Consider the following 26,897-nt stretch of genomic DNA (forward strand, 5'->3'; position numbering starts at 1 on the left):
AGCAAATTTGTATTGCTGTAAATATTCCTTATCCACGAAACCAAATTATTTTTCTACTGATCAGTTTGTATTTTATTATAAACCCTAGTCTACTAGTTATGTGAGGCCCAGCAATATACCAATGAGTATAAAAATGGAAATCGATATTTTTCATTCTTTTGTAATCTAATGCGTTGAATAGCAGAATAAAATATTTCTAAAAATTCTAATATTATACTCTCACCTGCAATTGAGTTTAAAATATTCCTTTTTTCTTCTATACTAGCCTGTTTCCCCAGAGTGACTTTAAAGAATCATTAACCATTTTTAGGGAATAAATCCTACAGCTTGCCATTCACCCCGGACTTGCTACATAGAGTTGCTGTGTGCACAGTAGCTCAATTGCACATAAATGCATGCAAATCCAAAGCACCTATCTGTCCCATCATGACCCATTTGGAGCTCATATTTAAAACTGCTTAGTTTCTCTGTCTCCAGTGCTTTAACAGCCAAGGCCACTCTGCTAGTCAGAGGTCACACAGGCCCAGTTGCAGCTGCTCTGGGAACCACTGCCTATCATCTGGCCACCACCCTCCTAACCCCCAGAAGAACTTTGTGTATACCCCACAGCCTGTCCTGTGGATCAGACTATCCAAAGAGAGCCTCCCTATGTGGGGAAAATTAATCACAATTTATAGAGCAGACAAATAGACAAATGTATTATTTATATTGGTTAAAAAATTTTCAACAGATAGCTTAAAATTACAGACAATAAAAAGAACTATGATTTAAAACAAATTTAAATGGCCTTTTTATTCTGAATCACTGAGTTCATTTTAGTATAGAGGTCCAAGTTTATGTTGATCATTTAGTATTCATTTGCTATATTTCGATACTAGAAAAATCAATCTAAAGATGCCCAGGTATAAATAAATTTGATAAATCGCTACCTTTGAAACAGGAGTGTAAAATGAGGAGGTGTCTTCCCCATTAGGGCCTGCCGGGCTGCCTCGTACTGTCTCTCTATAGAACTTTCTTCCTACGCAAGAAATATGATCAGAAAATTATACTGGTGCTAAAAACATGTCAAGTGAGTAAAAGACCTATAATCATTCTCTTCTTACTAGAGATTGTCAAATATGTGAAAAGAAAAAGGAAAAATAGAGAGGCCTAAAAAACAATTGCTATTTGTTCAGTGGAGGGGGGGATAACTTTATAAATAAAATCAGAATACTTTTATGGTGACTGCAATTTAATATATAAATATATGACATCTGAATGTGGTAAAATTTTATTAACATTTCATATTTATACTTTTATCGTTCCAATGAGGTTATCTCTCAAGGATCCAGATTATTATTGTCCTTTTAGTTTTCCCAGATGTTACACAGAGTAACAGACTGACTGTATCCAACAATGTTGACGCGTGATCTGGAAACAGGACAAATTGGGATGTCTTTCTTCTGTATTTCACCAACATCACTGTCACCATCACTAAATCCTTAGTAAGCATTTGATGGGGATACAGAGATATAAAAACACAGTCTCAGCATTCAAAAGGTGTATGACCTGGTGGCAAAAGGCAATTTAAAAAGAGAGAGAGAGAAAAAAGGAAAAGATAGCTCATGCTGTTTTATAAACAGCACACAGACTGTCTGATGGAGGGTGGGCCTGCTGCGCAACTGTCCATGCACTGGATTTCTTCACTTTAGCCAAACTTAACATATAAAATTGCTGACAGAAATATAAATTGGCAAGTGCTTATTTGTTTTACATAAAAAACTATGCATTGATAAAGGGATTTATATTAACATTTATTTAAACAGCAAGTGCATTTAAATGACACTAATATTTGCTTGCAGTACCTTAATCTGAAATAAACCTGTTTTTTATTTTAACGCCCTTACCAGGCTCCTTTATAAATTGATATTCTATTAAAATCGTATAGGAAATAACCACAAACAAGCATGTCAGTGAAAGGACCTAGGCCATCGCTATGGTGATGAGCCCACAACTCCCGGCTCCCCACCTGCTTAGCCTTGGGGGCCGGCATAGCTTCGAGAGTTTGCCCGTCTTCGAGGGAGTTTTTAAGAATCCAGTTTTAAGGATCAAGTTGGTGTGGTTCGAAAGACATGTTGGCATTGCAAAGACGTATCTGCAGGAGTGGCTCTGCTCTGCCGGATGCCAAGACTGACACGGCGAGCATCTCTGGCAGCAGCTCCACCTGGAGACCAGAAGCCCCCCTGTATCCCCTGCACATGCACACACACCTTAGCACAAAGCAGGGGCTCAACAAATATTTTTAATGCAAATTATGTAAATTTGGGAGGATAAGTAATGTTTACTACTCTCTATAATCTGGAATTTGCAATCAGCTGTGGCTAGCTTGAGAAATTCTAGGTCAAGCTTTTGGATTTGTTCCTTGGAAACCATGACACATGAGAGCTAACATGTGGACTCCCTGAACATGGCTCTCGGGTGAATGTTTGATTGCCAAGACGTTTCAGTGTTTCCCTGACCATCAGCTCCGCGGTTCTGTGTAAGCAAGAGGGAGGGGTCCGGAATGGGATAAGAAAGGAACACACTGTTTAAATTTCACCATTTAAAAACTATATATTTAAGTAAGTCCACAGATATGTCTATATTGTTTCATATTACTATAAAATTACTACGTATTTTCCAAATATGCTGCCCTGCTCTCATGTTAATTTATTCTTCTTCCTCGAATCATTCTATACTTGTATATACATTTACTATTGTGATTTCACTCTACACCATCCTTATTTTTCCCCTATATTGATGCTTGCTTTTAATTATATCATGACTGGGAAGATGACCGTGGTAGTGGATGCACGGCTTTTGGATCTTCCAGAATCCCCATATGAAAACAGATATAGAAATTATATAGTAAAATAAAAGATGTTTCAAGACATGCATAAGAAAACAAGGTGACAAGGTATCACCTCAAGCTCCAAATACAAGTGGTAATAGCCCCCAAGACAGCATGGTACCAGTTTCCATGCCAGAGGAAGCCGAAGGAAGGGACAGGACAGTGACTAAAAGAGCTGAGAACAGGAGACCCTCCAAAATAGCTCAAAGGTATTCCCGGGAAAGCACAGGAGGAGAATGTGGGAACCCTCGCTGAAACACGAGAGGGGTTGCTCAACTCCAGTAGCAGCAAGAGAAAGGGGTCCACAGTAAGTTCCAAAGGAGCTGGATCAGCTGTGAATTCTTGAAACTGACCCACTGGGGTTCCCCCTCCTAAGGGGGCCTCACGCTGAAGGAAAGCTGTGGGAATGGAATAAAATTATTGGGACAGAGTCAATAGAGACAAAGGAAAGGGCAAGTCTAGACCAAAGTGGGAGAGGGAAGCAGAACCAGGGAATCTCAGGAAGAACGTCATTTATATCTGATCACTCTTTGAAGAAACCTAAACGCTTGAGAAAACGAATTTCACATAAATATGAGAAATTTTCTGGTCAACCCCCATACAAAATTATTATAAGAAAAAAGAGGCAAGGAGTAGGATACCAGCTCTACATACAATGAAAACTTGCTCATAAAATAGGTAAAGTCCACATTCCACTATATCAAAATAAACTAAAAGGGATTAAGACAATGACACAACACATAAGGGGAACAAATAAATTACCATGTTACAAACTCAGAAATGAGGTGACAGAACTCAGGAAAGACTTAGAAATAAGGGGGAAAAATCACCTTAGGGGAAAAACTAAACTAGAAAGGCTATAGGAGGGAATGAGCACAGCAAATAATGTCTTAAGTAGAAAGTAAATGGAGAGAAGATTTTAAACTAAAAATAAATAAATAAATAAATAAATAAATAAATAAATAGGATTCAAGAGAAAAATGACAAATATTTAAGATAAACAAAGAAGACCCAGCACATAAACCATAAGGGTCCTTGACAGAGTAAACCAAAACAAGGAAACAGGATAGATAATCAAAACCTCATTTCAACTATCAAGTACAATAGTATAACAGACTGTTAACAATAGGTAAGAGTTCAGGAAATACTGTTACCATAGCCCTTTCTGTATCTACTACAGAATTAATTAACTTAGATAACAAAACAGCTAGAGAGACATTTGCCTAAGTTCTAATAATGAGTATTACTAGGTACGTATCTACAGATTTGAGAACTAAGACAAAATGAAAATTTAGGGGAGCAGGTGTATAATGACTATATGCTCTGACAGTGCAGCTATAGCACAATAAAAAATATTGGGTGCTGGTAATATTAGTATGGTTATTCTGAGACTCTTCTGTGTGTAATGGGCATAAAAATAAAAAAATGTAATGAGATATAATTTTATCTCTTCTATGTCTTTCAGAATCAGGATTCTCAATGTGGCAGAAAAAAAAATATATGTGATAAAGAAGATAGATAAAAATCCTGAAGTTTTGAATCTGAATTGGAAATGTTAACTCGAACTCATGAAAGATTTTATCTATCCACAAAAGAGGCCTAGAAACAGTGACCACCCCAATGGGATGGGTAGCGAGCAAAAGAGCACAGAATATCTTATGAGTCATGTTACAAGGACACAGGAGCAACCTGAAGAGGCTCTCACTGGCCAAAGGTACAATAAGTTTCAATAAGGATAAAAGATGCAGTGGGTGGATACCCTTCAATATGATGTGCATAAATCAATATCACACATGACATTTTAAAGTTAATAGGTCACCAATTTTTTGTCTTTAAAAAAGCGTTTGGACGGCTGATCTTATATGAGCCGTCCCACTTGGCAACCAGGTGGCAGGTCAGAGAAGCATCTCCTTATACGTTACCCCAGCTGATAAACATGGCACCGAGCACTGTGCCCTGAAAAATGCACCCGAGGGGATAGTACTTTTCTTTTGGAGTCAAAATAGACTCTCCTAAGCTGTGTCATCTTGGATGAGCTCCCTGGGCTGACCTCCTCGCTGTTTTGAAAGGAAGTAGCGCCAAGCAGATGTAGGTGCCCAATATTTTGTCACCACAGACCCGCTTCTCACTGGGCACTTTACAAAACTGTGCCGCCTTATCTGCCGCACACATGCACTTGCCAAGTTGGCTTTGAATGAATTGGTCATTCAGCATTTTTTTTTTTCTAAAGAATTGGCTTGGGGTAACTTGGTCTGCTTCACAGTAGGGGTGTCCCCTAAGGAGGTCAGAGGAACTTGTTGAAGAAACAGATCCAGTTGAAATCCAGACAATCAAGCTACTTCCAGAAGGCAAAGACCTAGTCACAGTAATTCCAGAGCAAGAAGTCTGCACTAAGCCATCATAACCCCCACGGATGCTTTCCAGGAGCCAGCCATGCAGAAGGGGTTGGGCTGCCCTCCGGGAGGGCCAGTGAGCACAGTGATATCTGACAAGTAGAACACAAGATCGTAGCTGCAACCAACTGCACAGGTGAGTGTCATACAAAAGCACTTCTCACTGTATATGCTTGTTATATACTGTTTGTAGCAGTAAAAAAAAAAGGAGCTGTGCGTTTTTGACTCACACCTAAAAAGAAAATTCTGTTTAAGAAATACAGCTGATTAAAATTATGTTTATAGTTCTCCAAAGAATCTTTTAGAGATATTCAAATTAATGTGCTTTGGGAGTCATTCAGAAAAGTAAATACCATTTAAGCTTTGAAGAAGAAATAAAGCAACAGAAGATTGTATAAGCAAGGAATGAGGAAATTGAGTACTTCATTAAATTACTTAAATCTATGTTATGTTATGGTCATATTCCTAGAAAGCACTGTATGTTGATAAACTATTGGAGTAACAAGAAAAGTGATGTTAACAGGTGTTTTTTTTTCAGACTTGAAGAACAAAGAATAATACTCTTGGACGTTTCTTTCTAAGAAAGACGAGTTAGTTGGGTGCTAGAGTAAACACCCAGTGATCTTAGATACAAGGAACAAAAAATAGCTGTCAGTATGTTAGGAGTCAGTAAGAACGAGGTTCTCCATGCTCCATTAGCCCATTTTCTACTTATAAAACCAAGGCAGGCCCTGGCTGGGCGGCTCCGTTGGTTGGAGGCAACTAATCCATGTTTCTCTCTCTCTCCCTTCCCCTCTGTCTAAAAATCAATGAATATGTCCTCAGGGGAGGAGGAGGTGGAAAAAGGCAGTAGTAGAAAAGCTATAGATACACTGCTTCACCCTACCATTGAGAGGAGACCAGAGGGTGTCACTACTAGACTATACCTTCCATAAGGACAGGCACCAGGTCCATCTTGTTCTAGTGTCAAGAAGAGAGTCTGCTCAGCAAGTGCCTGTGCTATACTGAAAAGCTAATCCAGACTGGCATGCATGGTAGGAACTGCACACACTCAGGATGGGTAGAGACAGATGAATGAGTGAGAGGAAAAGAAGGGGAAGGAGAAGGTTAGAGGAAGGGAGGGGCGGGGATGAGAATAAATATTGCTATTACATAAAAATCTAATTTATTTTTGCATGTTGACATTGTATCTAATAACCTTGTCAAATGCACTTATCCCCTACATTTACATCAATCATGTCTTTATGTAACTGACATGTAACAAACAGTATGTATGTTTCAGGTGAACAACAGCTGAGGGCCTGCCCCTTTCTGCCCTCCCCGCCAACCACTATCACCATAACAACAGTTAACATTTGTTTTATGGTCAACAATTTGGAAAAAAGTTCCATAAGCATTTGACACAAGAACTTTGTAAGGTAGATATTGCTAGCTTCACTTCTCAGAAGAGAACATGGCATGCCACAGCAGATAAGTGACTTTTATAAGACCACCCAGTAGGTGGCACGACTGTCACATGAACCCAGTCAGTGCACTTCCTCCCAGGTCAAGGAACCAGTAGGTAGATGCAGACAGACGCAAGGCAGACTAAAAATGCACATGCACACACATGCACACACATATGCGTGCACGCGCGTGCACGTACACACACACACTAATGTACACTTACCCAACCAGTTATGACATGTATCCACGTGACTCCCAAGGAATAGAATGGTTTCCTTAAGACACAGACAAAAGCAGCCTCCTTGTTTTATAATCACACGTTGACATACATATAGCTACAAACTATATACACGGAAAGAGCAGAATGTTAGAAGGAAGGGGTGAGCCTGAAAGTTAGAAGGAAGGGGTGAGTTCTGAGGCAGGTTTGCGTAGAGGAAGAACGCAGTCTTCAACAGAAGCAGGAAGGGTGCCTCAGAGAAATCACCAAAGAAAGCATTGCTGGTGGGAGTTCTGCCCTGGCCCTCTCTGCCGAATGGCTCTCTGGGTAGTTTCCAAAGGTAAATATCCATCTACAATCACAATGCCAAAAAGCACAGGCATTTCTACCTTCCTTTTTTTTTTTGGGTGGGGGGGCAAGGTAAGATACAGGTTTTCGACAGAGAAAGCTGTAATTCCTTTCTTTAATCCAGAAATTGGGAAATAAAAGGTTCTAAAAATACATGGAAATTTATGTTGGGAATATAACATGTTCTCTCCTGAGGGGTGGAATGAGGGCACGTGAGATAATTTACACGAAAGCCATTTCCAGATTATAAATGCTATCTAAGGCCATTTCTGTTCTCTAACCTAATGTGGCAACATCTTACTAAAGCTTCTGTGTGGTGATTTTAAACAGCCATGTTGCTCCTTTTGTAGTATTATAACAGCAGTGCTAAAGGTTAATAAACTATGAACTATCCTAAAGGTGAAGACTTAAAATTGAAAGATAGCATTGTATTCATAATCTTTACAAGAAAATGAGGCACTAGCCTTAGCCAGTTGGCTCAGTGGATAGAGCACGGGCCTGCAAACTAAAGGGTTCCAGGTTCGATTCCAGTCAAGGGCACATGCCTGGGTTGTGGGCTCGATCCCCAATAGGGGACTTGCAGGAGGCAGCCAATCAATGATTCTCTCTCATCACTGATGTTTCTATCTCTCTTTCTCTCCCTCTCCCTTCCTCTCTAAAATCAATAACAAAATATTAAAAAAAGAAAAAAGAAAGAAAATGAGGCACTAAAAATATCTTAGGCAAATCCACCCCCTATATGACAGCAGCAATTTAGTGTTACATTTGCACTGGTTTCTGAAGAATGAACCTGTGGGCCTCTTGGGGGATGTGATTCTGTTCCCCTGTCTCCCCACCAGCACTGACAGGCAGAGGCGCCAGGGCCTCGAGGCTGCCAGGGTCTGAACGCCGCTGCCTTGGAGGGCAGGCGACTGCCAGCCTTCACACGGGTCTGGGTGCCCTGGATTATGGGGCTGAAGAGTTCCCCAGGGAGGTCCCTGCAGGAAAGGAGTGACCCTGGGTGCAAAAGTTCATGAGACTCCGACAACAGGTGATACCTGCTCCCCTCCATATCTACTGCCACCTAGCGGCCCCTCCTCTTCTCACATTGCCTTTGCATCACTCTTTCCCCTCCAGTTTCTCCATGCTGGTCACTAATTTTATATTGAAATCTTGGAGGTGAATTATTGTGAAAAACATATAGAGGGGCTTTAAAAAAAAATCTCTGCTCCTCTGTTCCCACTCCTGGGTGTCGGAGTGCCCTGGACCAGAGAAAAGCTATCTGTAATTAGGCCTGAAAGCTTTCTCACAGGTAATATTCAGATCGGTCACATTTAAATAAATCATGAATGCCCACTGCCTGGCAGAGGGGTGCTAGCCAACGGTGTGTGCCTCTCATCAGTGTGCTGAAGCACAACCTAACCGGGACAGGAGCTGGTCTGGCTGCAGGGCACAGACTCGTCGTGAGGCACGAAGGTGGCCCGTGATTTGTGCTCCGGAGTTTACACTCTGGATGCGCCCTGTCCTAGGGGAGAGTAAAGAACAGCTGACATCTGAAAATCGAAGCTCCGGGAAGCATAATGCCATACCACCAAGCGCAGAGAGAAAGCGGCGGGCTGGCCTGGAAAGAGCTGGATGTCCCAGGACTGAGGGGTTCCTTGTGCAGAGGGAGGACCCCTGGGACACAAGACCTCAGGGGTCAGTACTCAGCCAAGGTACTAGGAGGACAGGCTGTGGAGAATACCAGAGCCACTGGCTCGGAATGGAACTCGGGGTCTTAGACAAGGTGTGTCTCTGTGCTATCCATGGAGGGTGGTATAGAGCCTCTTCCCAATTTCCCAGGCTGAATTCTTGAACTTAACCCAAAGGATGGGCGTGATCCCCACTCCTAATGATTGACCCCAGGTGGAGGGGAACAATTCCAGATTTATTTTGGATAAATATGCACTCAAGTATCAGGGAACGAATTCATGTTATTTATAGATGTTTAGAGTCTACCCACTGCTCCTTCTAAGAAGCCACAGTCTGTACAGGTGGCCCTGCCTTGGGTCTTGCCACCGGTAACTGGACAAGCAGTCTTATGTGATCTGGGTGGTATGGCCTGCAATGTCCAGCTGGGCCAATGAGATTCTCTTGCCTTCTGCACTATGTATTAAAGAGACATGATTTGCTGGGAATTGTGGGCACAGAGCCAAGAGATCGTGGAGAATTGGGGCTGGTGTGCATGAGAATGGGTGCAAATTCTGTGGAAGAGGCCAGCCCAGAGAGAGGGGGGAGAATAAAACACACGAGAAAGAGAAGCAGAGGTGAAAGGCACCTGCTGCCTCTGGGAGGCAGAGAATGCATCAGCCTTTCTTATCCTAGCTCGCTTCTCTGAGGTCTGCTCTTCACCCCTGCCCACGATGCACTATGAACCCACTCAATGACCCTTTATAATGGAGCTGCCTCCGACCGGAGCCGATTTGAATGGGTATCTGTTTTCTTGCACCTGCAACACCCCCTTCTTATGACTAAGTCAGAGTAGAATGTATACACAGTTCATACTGCTGCCCGATACTTTTCACCTGCAGGAGCCAGCCTGATTCTTTTGACCACTGCCTACGGTCCTGACTTCAGAAGGTGATGTAGTTGTTTGTTTAGAACAGGCTGGGCTTAAGGACACACATCCAAGGCGCTGACAACCGAAGCGAAAGTTCCATCGCTCCCACAGCTGCCACTGCAATGACTGAGGTCTCTTCGCATTCCCAGATCATCACGTGCAAACTATCACAAACGGAAAGCGAGCACCACCTAACTTGAATGCTGTGCCAATTCTGCATTCAATAGACCGATTTCTCCCAATTCTCAGAGAATGGGGCCGGGACTCGGTGACCTGGCCGGTTTAAATGCTGCTCTGTAATAAAGCATGCACTCTGAGTGGGCTCACTCTGACGACTCAGCACAAGAAAGCCAAAATTACATCCCAACAACAAAGCAAGTCTCCCCTGGAAATACATATTTTACAACCTTGGTTCTATTGTGCTTTCCTGTTCTTGCTAAACAGGAGAGCTGAGTTTTAGGGTTTTAACCAGGAGCCCAGGGGAAAGACACTCACAAACTCTACACTGAATATTCTATTTTTAGAAGCGATGTCTACTATTAGAGGTGTAGAAAGAGGCAAAACACACACACAAAAAAAACACACCCTTGTCTTTATGTGACACCAGAGAATAATTTTGGTGAAACTTATTAGTCTGCAAATATCAAGCCCTACTTTTGTCTGACACTATGTAACCAGTTGTGGCTTCACCCCATCTATTCCTCCTTACCACTGGTGTCTTTTTGGTTGAAAATTTGGTCCATAATTTCATGAAGAAGTTTCTGTCTGTAGAATCCATAAAACCACACGAACTCAAATACGGAGATTTTTGAAATGTCCGTGGAGATGTCTTAACATCTGGTAGGGAAAAAGACACACACCAAAGTTTAAAATAAAAGGCACAAAATAGGATAAAGAAACTTTCTGAAGTGAGAGAAATGCCTTCTATCTGGATTTGTCCAGACACAACAGCCTGCATGTTTAGTCGGGACAGTGGTTTCGAGTATGAAGAAGGGCATTCAAGTATCTGGGGCGGAAGCTTCGCGGGCAGAGGGGCTGTGTCTAAAGGACGGAAGCATGCTTAACACTGAAATAAGGACTCCAGGCGGCCGGAGCAAGGAAAACATAAGGTAGAGAGGCTAGAGTCTGTGCTCATTAAAAAACAAACAAACAAACCCCTTATCCTTTTTTTTTTTAAATCCTCATTTGAGGGTTTATTTATTTATTTATTTATTTATTTATTTATTATTGATTTTAGAGAGAGGAAGGAAGAGAGAGAAACATCAGTGTAAGAGAAAAATCGATGGGTTGCCTCCCACAGGCTCCCCGACCTGAAATTGAACTTGCGACCTAGGTATTTGCCCTGCCTGGGAATCAAACCCGCAACCTTCTAGTGTACAGGATGACACTCCAACTGAGCCATTTGGACAGAGCAAAAGCCCAGTCCTATTAATGGAACTATAAGAATAGAGCGTTGTGAAAAAAAGCCCAGGTAATTTGAAAAAAGTTAAGATAAAATTTAAAGAAATAGAAGCTATATTCATTGAAATAATTTCTATGGAAAGAAAAACATACACACACACACACACACAACACAAACACACACATATACATATACACATTTTTTCAAAATATAGCATTTGTATCAGGGTTCCTTCTTCCTTTCTGAGACATAAGTCATTTGTACTATAGTATAAACAAGCCAAGTTCTATCTGATGATACAATGCATTTGTAATTCCAACAATTTAATGTTTTAATGGTTTCTCAGCAACAAAACATTTTGGGTAAAGATCACTATTAACTTCATTGTAATGCCACCACTTTAATGACTTGGACTCCTATAATAAACAGATTTATACAGTCCTTAATATAGTTTCTAAAGTTTGAATACATCAATGGACAAGAGATTCTATTTCTCAATTTAAAAAAACACATCAGCTCTAGCCAGTTTGGCTCAGTGGTTAGAGTGAAGGGTCTTGGGTTTGATTCTGGTCAAGGGCACATAACTGGGTTGTAGGCTCAATTCCGGGCCCCGGTCTGGGCACATGTGGGAGGGAACCAATTGATGTGTCTCTCACGTTGATGTTTCTCTGTCTCTCCCTTCCCTTCCACTCTGTGCAAAAATCAATGGAAAAATATCCTCAGAGGAGGGTTAACAACAATTAAAAATTAAAAACACACACCATAATTCCCAATGTTATAATACCCTACAACAAAGTTTCTTAATGGGATCTTATTCAAAGTACCTAAATCAAAGTCAACCTTGAGGCAACATTAAAAAGATAAAAATTACTTTACAGTACACAAAAATACCAAGTTCTTCCGTATATAGGCTAGCTAAATTTAAACACCTCTAATGAAGTATAAGTGAATTTAATGATGCATGACAAATTTTAAAGTTATTTTATGGATTTGTACCATACCATATGTAGGAAAATATAAATGAAATATCTGTAACTATATCTCAAATTAATTCTAAATAGCTTAGACCTTTTAGTTAGAATTATATCCTCTTGCAGTCAAGTGAATAAAATAATATTTATCTAAACCATTTAAAAAGAATAAGCATAGAATCCAACCTAAGTAATAAATGCATTAGAAGCCATGTTCCTAAGAATAAAATATTTGTATGTGTGTTTAATATCATATCATCATGCAGACTAAACAAGGCCTTTTACTCTATAAAAGAAAGTAGAAAATAAAAGATTCTGATGACCTAATACTACAGGCCCATAGCCATGTCAATAACTAGTAATAAAATTAGAATCTGGGGGTAAAATTGTGAACACAACCCTTGAAAAACACCGATTGGAACTGTATGAGTCCACTTATATTTGTATTTTTTCAATAAATACAGTAAATGTATTTTCCTTATGATTTCTTAATAACATTTTCTTTTATCTAGCTTACTTTATTGTAAGAATACAGTATGTAATACATATGATATACAAAATATGTGTTAATCAACTGTCTATGTCATCAGCAAGGCTTCTGTTCTATAGTAGGGTTAGTAGCTACGATTTTGGGGAATAAGAAGTTATACATATATTTTTCGACCATACAGGAAGCTAGTGTCCCCTAACCCATGTGTTGTTCAAGGATGAACTGTATTTTGAAAATCAAAAATCACTATTTTAATAACCAATTTTTCTATATTAATGTAATTACATATACAGCAAAATAACTGAGTCACTCTCTTGTCTAAAAACAAGAAACTTAACAATTTTAAATATAAATTTATATTTTTAATTAATTTCAGAGAGAGGAAGGGAAAGGGAGAGAGAGATTGAAACATCAGTAATTAGAGAGAATTATAGATAGGCTGCCTCCTGCACCTCCCCCGCCCCCCGCCACCAGAGATCAAGCCCACAAGCCGGGCATGTGCCCTGACACAGAATCGAACCTCGATCTCCTGGTTTATGGGTCAACGCTCAACCATCAAGTCACACCAGCGGGGCTAAATACAAGTTTTTAACCATTTAAATAAAGCATTGCAAAAAATGAATCCACACTAGGGTTTCTCTTTGAAGACACTTGGATATGTATGGCTTGGAAATAGCCCTTAATTTTTAGACAAAAGTACTCAGATAGCCAGATGATTTCCATATTGTTCACTTTTCCCCCCACTCAAATGGAGCTTTTTAAAAAAATGTTTATTTTGGTAATGGTGAGGCTATACTAATAATATTAGGTAATAAAAATGCCGTGTGCAATTTTTTAACTAACAAGAGTAATTTATACCTACCATGATTAAATATGCATACCTATATAAAATGTAAATACCTATAAAATCTTTGCAAAAGAGTCTCAATGCTGAAATGTGTAACCATAAAAAGGACCAAATGAAGAGTAAAAATCTGCTATACAATTAAAAATGTTTATTTTTAGTAGGACAGTTACATAATTTGTAGTGGAAAATTAAGGGAAAAGCTGCTCATTAGGAAGTGTTACCACAAAACTGAAGGCACCAAAGAATCTATTTTTTCAGGACATAATTAAATCTTAAAGGTCTTGCATATCTTGCTTATAAGAAAGAAATGACAGCAAATAGAAAAATAATCATTTTACGTCATATCCGTAATAATTTTGCATAGTAAAATAAGCTTTTAAAGTAGAAAGCTACCATACAAGTCCAAGGAAATACAGTAATAATGCTCATGTTCCGTATGGTAAAATGAATTTACCGATTAAACTATTGTAACAACAAAGTACTTTATTCTTGAGTGTCCAAAGGAATAATCAGCTATTTAAACAGAGGGCAGACTCTACATCAGGACAAAGGAAAGTGTGTGAATGTGTATTCTCACACAGACAGGGTGAGGTACAAAAAGGGTTTCTTGCCACTGAACTTCATCCTTCATTGAAGTAGAAGCCTTGGATCTGGAATGCCTTCAGGAGAGTTGAACTAAGGGTTCAATGTTTGGACACTGTATTCAGAATGTCCTAACTAAAACATAGAACAAAATTACCCTGAATTTCAGTTCTTTAAAATGGATGAGTTTATTATGCAGCAATTAATTGACATCTTGAAGGCGATACCATACAGGACAGGTAAATTTCAAGAGGCGAAACTTGATACGTAAGATCTAGATGTGTGTAGAATTTGGGGAAGGGAAAAAGAGAAGAAAAGGGTAGCAATGATTGGCAGGAAAAAGGATAGAAACCTTGAGGGAGCTGAATACACACTCAAGTTTCTTCTCCTTAGAGCAATATTGTTTGATAACTCGAGTTCTGACGTGATTTTCATCCAACCCAAATCCCCACTTCTGGGGTGAGTGTGGTCTTCGCTTGATAAGGGCTCAGTCTTCAAAACAATTCTTTCAAAGATGTTTCACTGGTCAATTCCTCTAACAAAGGCTTTTTTTTTTTTTTTTTTTTTTTTTTTTTTGCCTTTTTCCACTTTGTTTTTCTATTTTTTCCCTTTGGAAACTAGTGGTCTTTGGATTTGGTAGCATGTAGAAGCCAGTCTGTCTCACCCACAACAGAAAAAAAAACAAAACAAATGCTCCCTACCTGGTAGTTTATTCCTGAGTCAAGTAACTTGACAGCATCTGCCATTTGAAACATAAAATATAAAAGTGCCTTTGATTTGATCAGTAAGTAAATAATAATAGTAAAAATAATAGGTAACACTAATTGAGCATGTCCTATGTGCCAGGAGCTACTTCAGGAGGCTTTTCTGTATACACCACGAGTTTCAATGCTGCCTGTGAAGGCCCATGAAAGAATCTCTTGAGCTAAGTAATATTTTGCTGAACCACAGTTTCTTTCTAATGTTATTCTAATTCTGCTTAAGCGCCTTAATTCAGTCAAGTTTGTCAATGTTTTTAAAAGGATTTTCAGAGATGAGTATCCCATTTGCCAAGTATTTACACCTCGTTTGACCATTACTGTCCTATTCTGATAAATGCTATTTTAAAAAATTTGTTTTTAGATATGGAAACAACTCAAGTGCTCATCAACAGATGAGCAGATAAAAAAGTTGTGGTACACATACACAATGGAACATTACTTGGCCATAAAAAGAAAAAATTCTTACCATTTGTGACAGCATGGATGTACCCACAGGGTATTATGCTAATAAGTAAAGTCAGAGAAAGACAAATTCCATATTATTTCACTTATATGTGAAATCTAAAGAATAAAATAAATGAACATACAAAATAGAAACAGACATATACAGTTAACAATCTGATGGTTGCCAGAGGGGAGGGGGCCTGGGGACTGCGTGAAAAAGGTGAAGAGATTAAGAAGTCCAGATTGGTAGTTACAAAACAGTCACAGGATGTAAAGTACAGCATAGGGAATAATCTAATCTAATAATAGACAAATATGCAAATTGACCGTACCTTTGCTACACCTAAGCCACGCCCACCAGCCAAGCCATGCCCACCAACCAATCAGGACGAGTATGCAAATTACCCCAACAAAGATGGCGGCTAATTTGCATATCAAGACAGCGTCCAAAGAAGCCAAGAGCTGCAGAAGGGAGTAAAGCTTTGAAGAAGCAAGCAAGCCGGGGGGGCGGGGGGGAGGAGAAGGGAGGAGCGAAGTCAGGGCTGGGGTCGAAGGGAAAAGCAGGCGGGCTGGAGGAGAAGTCGGGGCGGGCGGCAAGGGCGGGGCGGAGGCGGGGCTGGGGGTGAAGAGAAACGCGGGAGGGCTGGAGAAGGCGGGGCGGGGGACAAGGGCGGGGCGAAGGCGGGGCCGGGGGCGAAGGGAAACGCGGGCGGGCTGGAGGAGAAGGTGAGGCGGAGGACAAGGGAGGAATGGAGGCGGGGTAGAGTGCAGCAGGAAATCCTATTGCAGGATTTTTCCTGCAACGGGAAAGCTAGTATTGTAATAACCATGTATGTAGCCAGGTGGGTACTGGAAATATCAGAGGTACACTTTGTAAAGTACTGACTACCATGCTGTACACCTGAAACTACTACAAAATAATATGGAATGTAAACTGTAATTGAAAAATAAAATTTTAAGTTCTTTAAAAAAATTTTTTTGCTGCTTACATATTAATACTAACAAACACTAATATCAGCATTACTATGTGTCAGGTGTTGTTCTGGGTGTTTTTCAATATATTCACTCATTTAATCTTCGCAATAATCTTGAGATAGCTAATATTATTACCTCCATTTTATACGTGAGAACTTTTCAATGGCCGGCAAACTCATTAGTCAACAGAGCCAAATATCAACAGTACGATTGAAATTTCTTTTGAGAGCCAAATTTTTTAAACTTAAACTTCTTCTAAATAGACTTGCCCAGGCCGTAGTATTTTGTGGAAGAGCCACACTCAAGGGGCCAAAGAGCCGCATGTGGCTCACGAGCCGTGGTTTGCCGACCACTGCTCTAGGTCACAGAGCTAGACCATACTGAAACTGAAGTTTCTAATTATTATTTTGACATTTAGTGTTATTTGAATTCATGAGCTTCTAAATTTACAAACTTTAATAATAATTTAAAAAGGTGCCCTACTGGTTTGGTTCAGTGGATGGAGCAGCTGGCCTTCGGACTAAAAGGTCCCAGGTTTGATTCTGGTCAAGGGCAAATGCCTGGGTTGCGGGCTTGATCCCCAGTAAGGGGTGTGCAGGAGGCAGCCAATCAATGATTCTCTCTCATCATTGATTTTCTATCTCTCTTTTCCTCTCCTTTCCTCTCTGAAATCAATAAAAATATATTTAAAATATTTAAAATAAAACGTATTTTTTTTAAAAAATGTCTTCAGCTTTCCTAATCACGACTACGCTCTCAATATCATCTTTAAGATTAAGATTTGGTCTTTTAACATTATTTATCGATCATCAACACAAAGAAATAGGCTCTGCTTATCCTCGTCTCTGAATGCCTGATCAGTAAAGAAAAGTGATTTCTAGACTTACGTCTTTCAAACTGAATGAAGCAACTAATTAAATTCACTTAGACACACTGTCCTTGACACTATGCAAATAGCGCAATTATCTGAAGTGAAATTTGGGGGATCAAATATTTTCCTCTTCTCCTTAGTCCTCTACAGCATGATTCTAAAGGCAACACAGCATTCTAGCACATGGCTGAACCATAACATGTTTCCAAAACTTAATTTTAAATCCCATCAGATGGCTTGCTTATTTTCAGATTTTTTATAGACATTAATATGATCATCCTTGTATATAAATTATTTCCTTAAGATAATTCTTGGATGGGAATTATGAGGTTAAAGATATGAACAATTTTTAAGGTTTTGACAGATATTATAAAACTGTCCCCAGAAAAGTTGTGCCAATTTACTTTGTTTTTTTATTTTTATTGATTTCAGAGAGGAAGGGAGAGGGAGAGAGAGAGAGAGAAACATCAGTGATGCGAGAGAATCATTGATCAGCTGCCTTCTGCACGCCCTCTACTGGGGATCGAGCCCACAACCCAGGCATGTGCCCTAGAACTGGAATCAAACCCGGGACCCTTCAGTCCGCAGGCTGACGCTCTATCCACTGAGCCAAACTGGCTAGGGCTCAATTTGTTTTTGAATGATGACACAGAAAGTGCTCTTACCCTTAGCCTCACCAAGAACAGGTATTAATTTGTTTTCCATCTTTGCCAGTTTGGTACCCCAAAAAATGTCTATTTGGTTTTAACTTATAGAGAGTTAAATACTTTTTGACATATTTACTGGTTCTTTTTATTTCCTCTGTTATGAATTAACAAATCATGCCCTTTATCCAATTATATTTTGAAGCTTAAAAATAACTGACTTAACTCTTTAAACATTTGAAGAAGGCTCTCATATGTCCAGTGGAACTATTATTTCTGTTGATTTGAATACTAGGGACCAGACTTCCTTTCAAACACTGAAAATTATATTAGTTAATAGAATGTCTAAAGTCCATAATTTTTCCCTATAGAGATATCTTTGCTGAGAAACACAGCAAATGGAAGTGTTATTAATTTTGTCAGTGTAGATGGGAAATGACGATTTTTAAATATTTATATTCTGCTATCAAAAAGCAGTTGTTTTCCTTACACCAAGAAAATCAATAATAGCAGCAAAAACGTCTCACCAGAGAGGAGCCGGCGATCTTCTCTTCTCCTTTCCTTGGACCACAAACAAAACGTTGTCCAGCTGCACTGAATCTGAGACACTACGCCACCAGACAGAAACACACACACACTAAAACACACACTACACAGACCCCCGGGAAGGAGGCTCGAGCTTCCCTTCAAATCAAGTGGAGAGAAATCTGGCTTCTCACTCCATTACTACCCCAATGAAAATGCCAACCCAAATGCATTGAGGAGCCTCCAAAACAGATGCACAAAGAGAAAATCAAGGAAAAATTTAAACTTTTCACCTAAGTGAGGTGTTGGTGCCACCAAAATGTCCCATGCACAGCTCATAAGAAACAGGAGGTTATCCTTATTTTTCCCCTCTCTTTCACAATCTGCCCTTCCCATACACCCAACCCAAATAATTCTTGACTCCCTGTTCCTGCCAGAGTGCCTTATTTTAAGCTCTTACTCTCTTGATCAGGACTAGTACACGAGCTTTTCAGCCATTTTTCCTGCCTCCTACATTGCCTTCCTCAAATTCATCCCCTATACCATTTCGAAACAGATTCCTCTAAGATAAAAACGTAACCCCACTGTTGGATGATCAAGCTCCACGTTCACTGGCATAGCACAGAAGTCCCTTTGAACGTACAGCTGCCTAGGGCTCTCCCGACATGTGGATCGTTAGAATGTGCTGTGCTTGCTCCTGTGTATGCTGTTGGCTCTTCTGAGAAACCTTCCCGCTCTCCCATCAGTCTGCTAATCCTGCCACCTTGGGGACTTAGCTGAAGGACCACTTCCTCTTGGCAATGTTTCCTGACTCAATCTTCACGTCCCAGGTGGAATTCAGTGCCCTTTTCGGTATCCTTATGACATTCTGGAAAAGCTGGTAAACAATTTTCTTGCCTACATGACGCTGAACTTAGCCTAGATTCTGCAGGGCCTCCAGCTGCCCAAGTCACATGGTGCTGAAACGAACCCTAACCGTCTCCTCTGCTGACGTGCAAGCCACATATAGTGTCCTCATCATCTCATTGTATGTAGCAACTATCACAGTGTCTGGCACATAGGAGGGACTCAATCAATGCTTGTTAAATAAAGTAACATAATAAAAATAAGTTATATGTTTAAAATTCACCCTCTTACTTTCATTTCGGACAAATCAGAGGGCAATTACCAATGTAACACAGGCTTTTTAGTTTTACAAGAGGATAGCTGCATCATGAATTTAAAAATATCAATTTCTTGCCCGGCCAGTGTGACTCAGTGGTTGAGCATCAACCCATGAACCAAGAGGTCACTGGTTCAATTCCCGCTCAGGGCACATGCCCAGGTTGCCGGCTTGATCCCCAGTAGGGGGAGTACAGGAGGCAGACGATTGATGTTGATGTTTCTCTCTCATCAATGTTTCTCTCTCTCTCTCCCTCTCCTATCCTTTCTTTTTCAAATCAATTAAAACATATTTAGAAAAAAATATCAATTTCCTCTACTGCCCTTGAAATACCATTTGACATACATTCAATTTTGTGGATACATATCTTTTGTGTAAGATAAGACACATTTATACAGGTATTTAGTCATCAATTACACTTTAACATACAGAATGCCAAACACAACTTAGCATGCCACTGTATACTCAGTATAATAAGCATTCAGTAGGTATCTAGTAACTTTTTAAGAGTTGAATCTTGGGTTGGCTGCTTTGCTCACAATATTCTCTTTCTGGGAATGCAGACTCCACACATGCCAGGAGTGGGCACCATGGGTAGGTCTAAATACGACAGAGTAGACTGGTTTAAGAATGAGCCTGACTCAAGCTGGGCCAGAGTCTTTCCCTCAACCTTTAAAAAAATCTTATGATGAAGGAACACATGAACTGATCCCATTCTAGCAGTGGGAGCTGCCAGTTGTTAGATGAGAGGAGATGTAAAACTTGAGAGATGTTAGTGGCCAAGTTCGCTGCCATGTGCAGAAACTGGTATGCAGTCATTGGTATCAAAGAGAATAAAGGCATCGCGGAGGAGAAAACAGAGAACTGACGAGAGTCCAGGAGATGATGAGAGTCCAGGAGGTGGCAATGGTCCAGGAGATAAGAATCAGCAGACGACAAAAATACGCAGATGACAAGAGCCCAGGTTATGTTCAACAGCTGGTTCCCAATCTCTGCACCTCCGCCCTCCCCACCGTTTGGTTGTGTGAGATGTTCCACTCCTGTCTAGGAAATTCACATAAGCTGGCTCGGTGTGAATTCACTGGCCAGCAAAAGAATCCTGATGGTCTGAATACATGAAAATGAATTCACCTGAATCCCTGCCCCCCTAATTCTTTTAACGGATTCAACCAGATGGTTGGGCATAATGAAGGCGTGAGCTAATTTACAAGAGGCTCCTAATCAGAGAGGGAGGCAGGTATTCATTTTGAAACACACTTCAAACAAAAGTAAGTTTAAAGCAGTATGTGCCAACAGGATCTGAAATGTTGCATCACAGGGTCACGCGCCAGGAGATCGTGTCCTCTGGCCTTCAGAAGGTTCCCACACGTCGACTGCGCAGGTGGGAGAGACCAAGACCCCCACACTGCAGAGGCTTCCTTCCTCGGGGTTCCTGCTTCCGGACTCTCAATAATGTAGGAAGCAGGAGAGTGTTCCAATCTAAAAGCGCTTTTTCTAAGGAACAGAACAAAACTTAATGGCAACACAACACCACCTCCCCCGAGCTGACTCCTGTTGGGCTCATATGCCTCTGGACACCAGGGTTCCCGCTGACACCTCCTCCATGCCCAGCGCTGCCAGCTGGTGAGGGGGGGGTGGGGCGGGCACTGCCGGCTGGTGTCTCTCTTTATAAGGGCTGCTCTTCCAGGCTGCAATAACCAGCCACAAAAGAGGCACCGAAGGGCAAAGACTGGCTGTCTTCTAAGAACCCAGTGGCTGGACTGGGCGGTGCTGGCGGGCCCTCCTTGGATGACTCGGGTTGCAGAGGGAAGTTGGGTGTGAACTCAGTGCAGTGGCCACACTCTCCGTCCTGGGTCAGCACTTCTTCAGGGCACCGGCACTGCTAAACCTTGGTGCTCTGGCTGCCCCTCGCTCGCAGCCTCTCCTGCCGGCCACCCTGCTCCTCAGCAGACACTGGATTCTGGGGTGCAGCAGGGCTTCTGTCGTGTGATGCCCCTTCGTGTTTTGGGGTGTGTTTCTCGTTGGCTTGCTGGCTGGAAGCATCGTCCCCTTGGACAGGGCTCTCTCTGGTCTCGCCGGTCCCTGGGACAGGCTGCGGGGTGGGGGCCGAGCCACCCTGCTCCGGGAGGTCTGAGGCCGGCTCTCCCTTCTGAGACCTTCCTCTGTGATGAGCCTCTTCTTTTCTCCTTGGACGCCCCGTGGAGGCGGGGCCGCCCGCAGTGGACTCTGCATGCTGGGGAGCTCTCCTGTGGGCCAGCTGACCCTCCCGGGTGGGCTGATCACCGCTGAGGGTGATATGTTCTTGAGATAACCCTCCAGCACGCTCTCTTTTCGAAGACGGCCCTTTTTTGGACATAGCTACCTTCTGAACCAGGTCATTTGGGGGGAGGTTGGCTTGGGCCTTTTTTCTGGAATGTTGTCCTTTTCCCCTTTCCTGTTCCTGTAACCCAGGATCCCCAGGCGCTGGCTCAGCGTGGGGTGGCTCAGGAATCTCTGGGGGGTGGGCTCTGCTTTCCTGGCTCCTCTGAGGGCTCCGGGGAGGGCTGGGCTTAGGGGGGGCGGCGGTCTCTGGGTCGGTGGGTCTGCTCTGGGAGTCTGGCTGCAAGGCTGTCTGGTGGCTTCGGGGCGGCACCGTTGCCGGGTGAACTGGTCCTCTAGTTGTCTCTCTCTGGGTAGGAAGTTTTTTTTTCCTTGATACTGCTTGCTGCACCGGCTCTTGGTTTGGGGGTGAGGCCTGCATATCCGGAATCTTCTTGCTGGAGGAGTGGCCACCTTGGGGTGCTTGCCTCTCCTTGGCAGGCCTTGCCTGATGACGGGCACCCCGGTTCTGAGGCAGGGGCGTGGGAAGGCGAGGGAGCCTAACCCCCGGGGCCTCCTCTTCCTGGGGCAGATCAGGGGCAGGCTGGGGGGTGTGCTCCTGGATCGGGGGGCTGATCAGAGGGAGTTTCACCTCCCTGACGCTCTCCTCCTGGACGTGCTGAGGACTGTGGCCCGGATGGGGGCTCAGGTGTGGTGGTGGTTTGGAATTTGGAGGGCTGATGAGAGGAAGTTTGCCGGGGTCCCCTTCCTGAGCTGGTGGAGGCCTCGGAGAGGGCGTCCTGGGTTGATCTGCGGCTGGGCGGGGTGCGGGGAGTAGGGGTGAGGGCCTCGGGCTCTGGAGGGGAGCGAGGACCCGCGGCCGGGGCAGCCTGCTGGGGGCCAGCCGGCTTCTGGAAAGCAAAGCCGCTGGGTCTTCCCTGTCCCGGGGCTGCTTGCCGTTTCCTGGATCTTGGGGGTGCGGCGGTCCTGGGAAAGGAGTGCTGACCCTGACTTCCGCCTCTGGGGCTCCCTCCTCCAGGGGTTGTTGAGACTCTCCCAGCGTCGGTTGGAGCATCAGAGCCCCTTCGGGGTCGGACGGCTGTCCTGGGGGATCATGATGGGAACTGCCGGGTGGCAGATCGGCTGACTCAGTTTCCTCAGCCTGGCTTCTCTGAGGGCTGAGGGGTGCTGGGCCAGGCCCCTGTGGAGGTTCGGGTGAGGGCGGGTTGGCGGGAGTCACCTCGACCTCCCCGGACTCCTCATTCTGGTCTGGCGGAGGGCTGGGGGCTGGAGGTGGGTCAGGGAGCCGAGGGGGCCCCTGCCCTGCTTCACCTGCTACCAGCTCGGATGCCCCGGCCTCGTCTTCACGGGGGTTTGTGGTGGTTCTTGTTGAAGAAAGAGCTGACTGTGGCCCATCGCCCTCCTTCTGGTTTGGGGATGCGGCCTGGGCCTCCAGGGGAATGCTCAGAGCCGCCGAGCCGGGCTGTGCAGGAGCCTCAGCGCCGACGTGACCACAGGGAGAAGGCTCTCCCTGAGGGGTGGCTTCCCCCCGACTCAGCTCCTGGTTCTGGTTTTCAGGGACCTGTGCGCAAACCTGCCCCCCAGAGAGACGCTCTGCTGCCGCGCCGTCTGCCTGCAGTTTTGCCAGGCGCCGGGGGGAGGGAACCAGGTGTGCTGGGACCCCGGAGGGCGTCTTCTTGTTTGAGGGGTCTCCTGCTTTGATATAAAAAGACGTTAGCTGAGACTCTCTTCAGAAGTTAATCACAAAAAATACCTTTCCCTTTGCTGCACCCAGGCCCTTGGAAAGCATGAGATGGCACATATAGAAGAACACAACCATCCCTTCTCCTGGGGGTACTAAGTGTCCAGAATTCTCTCAGTTAATGGAGTTTAGAACAACCTTAGTCAATAGAAAACATGCACTTTAATGAATAAACATAAAGAGATTACTCACAGAACCAAATTTGATACCCAGGTCTGAGAGTGGCAAGAACATTTGCTAAGTGAGTGAGATTTACATGTCCCCACCTTGCAGGCCCAGGATGCTCTCAGGGGCAGGAACTAGGAGATGGGCGTCTAAGCCAAACAAAGCCCCCTCCCCCCCTTTTCCTTGTTTACTGGCAGCCCCTCAGAGACACTGAGCTCTGTGGGAGGCACGCCAGCTCACCACTCCCAGCAGGTGCATGGAGCTCCGCAGCACTCAGGAACCAAAGTGCCCGATGGAAGAAGGAAGGAGAACCCTAAGATCCCAGGGAACCCTAAGGCACCGTGGCTCAGAGGTGCTGCTCCCGAGGATCCCCCATTCAGGTTGCTACCCCACCTGACCCCCGGGGCTACCCTTTTCCCTCCGAGTCTTCCCTGGCATCCAAAATGGCTCTCAATAAATGTGATACATCACATAAAATGAAAGACAAAAAATCACATGATCATTTCAATCGACACAGAAAAAGTATTTGCCAAAATTCAACACCCTTTTGTGATAAAAACCTCTCAGCAAAGTGGGAATAGCGGGATCATGCCTCAACATGATGAAGGCCATATACGACAAACCTACAACCAACATCATACTCAGCAGTGGGCAAAAATTAAACCATTTTCCCTAAGAACAGGAACAAGAAAAGAATGTCTGCTTTCACCACTCTTATTCAACATGAGAGGCTCAGTGCATGAAATTCATGCACAGGCAGGGTCCCTAGTGGCTACCAGCTGCTGGCCGGGGCCTTTCTTCATTCCTTGCTGCCCCCCGGTGGTCAGCGAACGTAATAGCGAGTGATCAAATTCCCACTCGGTCGAACTCCCAAGGGGACACTTTGCATATTAGGCTTTTATATAGAGAGATAGTACTGGAAGTCCTTGCCACAGCAATCAGGCGATAAGAAAACATAGGGCATCCAAACTGGGAAGGAGGAAGTAGAACTCTCATTTGTAGATGGCATGATACTGTACGTAGAAAACTCACCAAAAACTACCCACCAAAAAAGTACTCCACCAAAAATATGACTAGACTTAATAAATGAACTCAGCAATGTAGCAGGATACAAAATTAACATTCAGAAATTGATGGCATTTTTATATACCAATAATGGACTCTCAGAAAGAGGGACTAAAAAACAATCCCATTTACCACTCCAACAAAAAATTAAGATACTTAGGAATAAATTTAACCAAGGAGATAAAAGACCTGTACTTAGAAAATTACAGGACATTGAAAAAAGAGATAAAGATACAAACAAGTGGAAGAATATACCATGTTTATGAATTGGTAGAATCAACATCATTAAAATGTCTATACTACCCAAAGCAATCTATATTTTCCATACAATCCCTGTTAAAATATCAATGGCAGATCTAGAACAAATGCTCCAAAAATTTATATGGAACTATAAAAGACCCCGAATAGCTGCAGGAATCTTGAGAAAGAAGAACGAAGTTGAGAGATCACAACACCAGATATCAAGTTATACCGCAAATCCACTGTACTCAAAACAGTGTAGTATTTGGCACAAGAACAGGCATATACGTCAATGGAACGGAATAGAGACCGCAGAAATCGACCCAAGCCATTACACTCAATTAATATTTGACAAAGAAGGCAAGAGCATACAGTGGAGTAAAGACAGTCTTTTCAATAAATAGTGTTGGAAAAATTGGATACTAGTACATGCAAAAAAATGAAACTAGACCACCAACTTACACCATACACAAGAATAAACTCAAAATGGATTAAAAACTTAGCAGTCGTGAAGCCATAAAATCTTAGAAGAAACCATAGGCAGCAAAATCTCAGACATTTCTTGTAGCAATATGTTTGCCAATACATCTCGTAGAGCAAGGGAAATAGGAGAAAATAAGCAAATGGGACTACATTAAAATAAAAAGCTTTTGCACAGAAAAAGAAAGCATCAACAAAATGAAGAGGGAGCCCACTGTATGGGAGAACATATTTGCAAATGATACATCTGATAAGGGGTTAATTTCCAAAATATATAAGAAACTCATACAACTTAACAAAAGGAAGACAACAATCCAATTAAAAAATGGGCAAAGGACCTAAATAGACACTTCTCCAAAGTGACATACAGATGGCCCAGAGACATATGGAAAAAATGCTCAAAGTCAATGATCATCAGCGATGCAAATTAAAACAATGAGGTATCACCTCACACCTGTCAGATGGCTATCACTGAAAAATCAACAAATGACAAGTGCTGGCAAGGATGTGGAGAAAAGGGAACCCTAGTACACTGCTGGTGGGAATGCAGACTGGAAAACAGTATGTAGTTTCCTCAAAAAATTAAATATGGAACTGCTATTTGACCCAGTGATCCCACTTCTAGGTATATATTCTAAGAAACCCAAAACACCAATAAAGAATGTATGCACCCCTATGTTCATAGCAGCACAATTTACAATAGATAAGATCTGGAAACAGCCCAAGTGCCCTTCAGTAGATGAATGGTAAAAAAGTTGTGGTACATTTACACCATAGAATACTACGCAGCTGTAAGAAAGAAGGATCTCATACCCTTTGAGACAGGTCCCTTGGAGGGACCTGAAGAGTATTCTGTTAAGCAAAATAAGACAAGCATCACATGATCTCACTCATATTTGGAATCTAATGAACAAAAGAATCCAATGAACAAAACAGATCCAGAGACACAGAAGCATGGAACAGACTGACAAATCTCAGAGGGAAGGAGGGCGTGGGTGTGTGTGTGGGGGGGGAGAGAGATTAACTGGGGAACTTATATGCATACTAGAGGCCAGGTACATGACATTCATGCACTGGGGGGAGGAGGGGGCGGTTCCTCAGCCTGGCCTGCGCCCTCTTGCAGTCCAGAACCCCTTGGGGGATGTCCGCCTGCCGGCTTAGGCCTACTCCACACGGGAAGCAGGAGTGCCACTCAGCCAGAAGCCAGGCTCGCTGCTCCTTAGCGCTGCCTTGGAGGCAGGAGAGGCTCCCACCACTGCCACTGCGCTCGCCAGCCGTGAGCCCGCTGGTGAGCCCGCTGGTGAGCCCGGCTTCTGGCTGAGCAGTGCTCCCCCTGTGGGAACACACTGACCACCAGGGGGC

General features: G+C 42.9%; 1 protein-coding gene across 1 annotated transcript in view; it reads right to left on the minus strand.

Annotated features, from left to right (window-relative positions):
* Window positions 1-26,897, minus strand: part of LRGUK (leucine rich repeats and guanylate kinase domain containing) — a 106,401-nt gene that overhangs the window by 12,211 nt on the left and 67,293 nt on the right. Inside the window, exons 16-17 of the mRNA XM_008150546.3 lie at window positions 10,561-10,688; window positions 930-1,018 (exon numbers count right to left, since the gene is read on the minus strand). Of these exons, the coding sequence (XP_008148768.1) occupies window positions 930-1,018; window positions 10,561-10,688 (217 nt within the window). The remainder of the gene's footprint in view (window positions 1-929; window positions 1,019-10,560; window positions 10,689-26,897) is intronic.

The sequence above is a fragment of the Eptesicus fuscus genome, chromosome 14 (assembly GCF_027574615.1).
Source record: "Eptesicus fuscus isolate TK198812 chromosome 14, DD_ASM_mEF_20220401, whole genome shotgun sequence".
Taxonomy (NCBI): domain Eukaryota; kingdom Metazoa; phylum Chordata; class Mammalia; order Chiroptera; family Vespertilionidae; genus Eptesicus; species Eptesicus fuscus.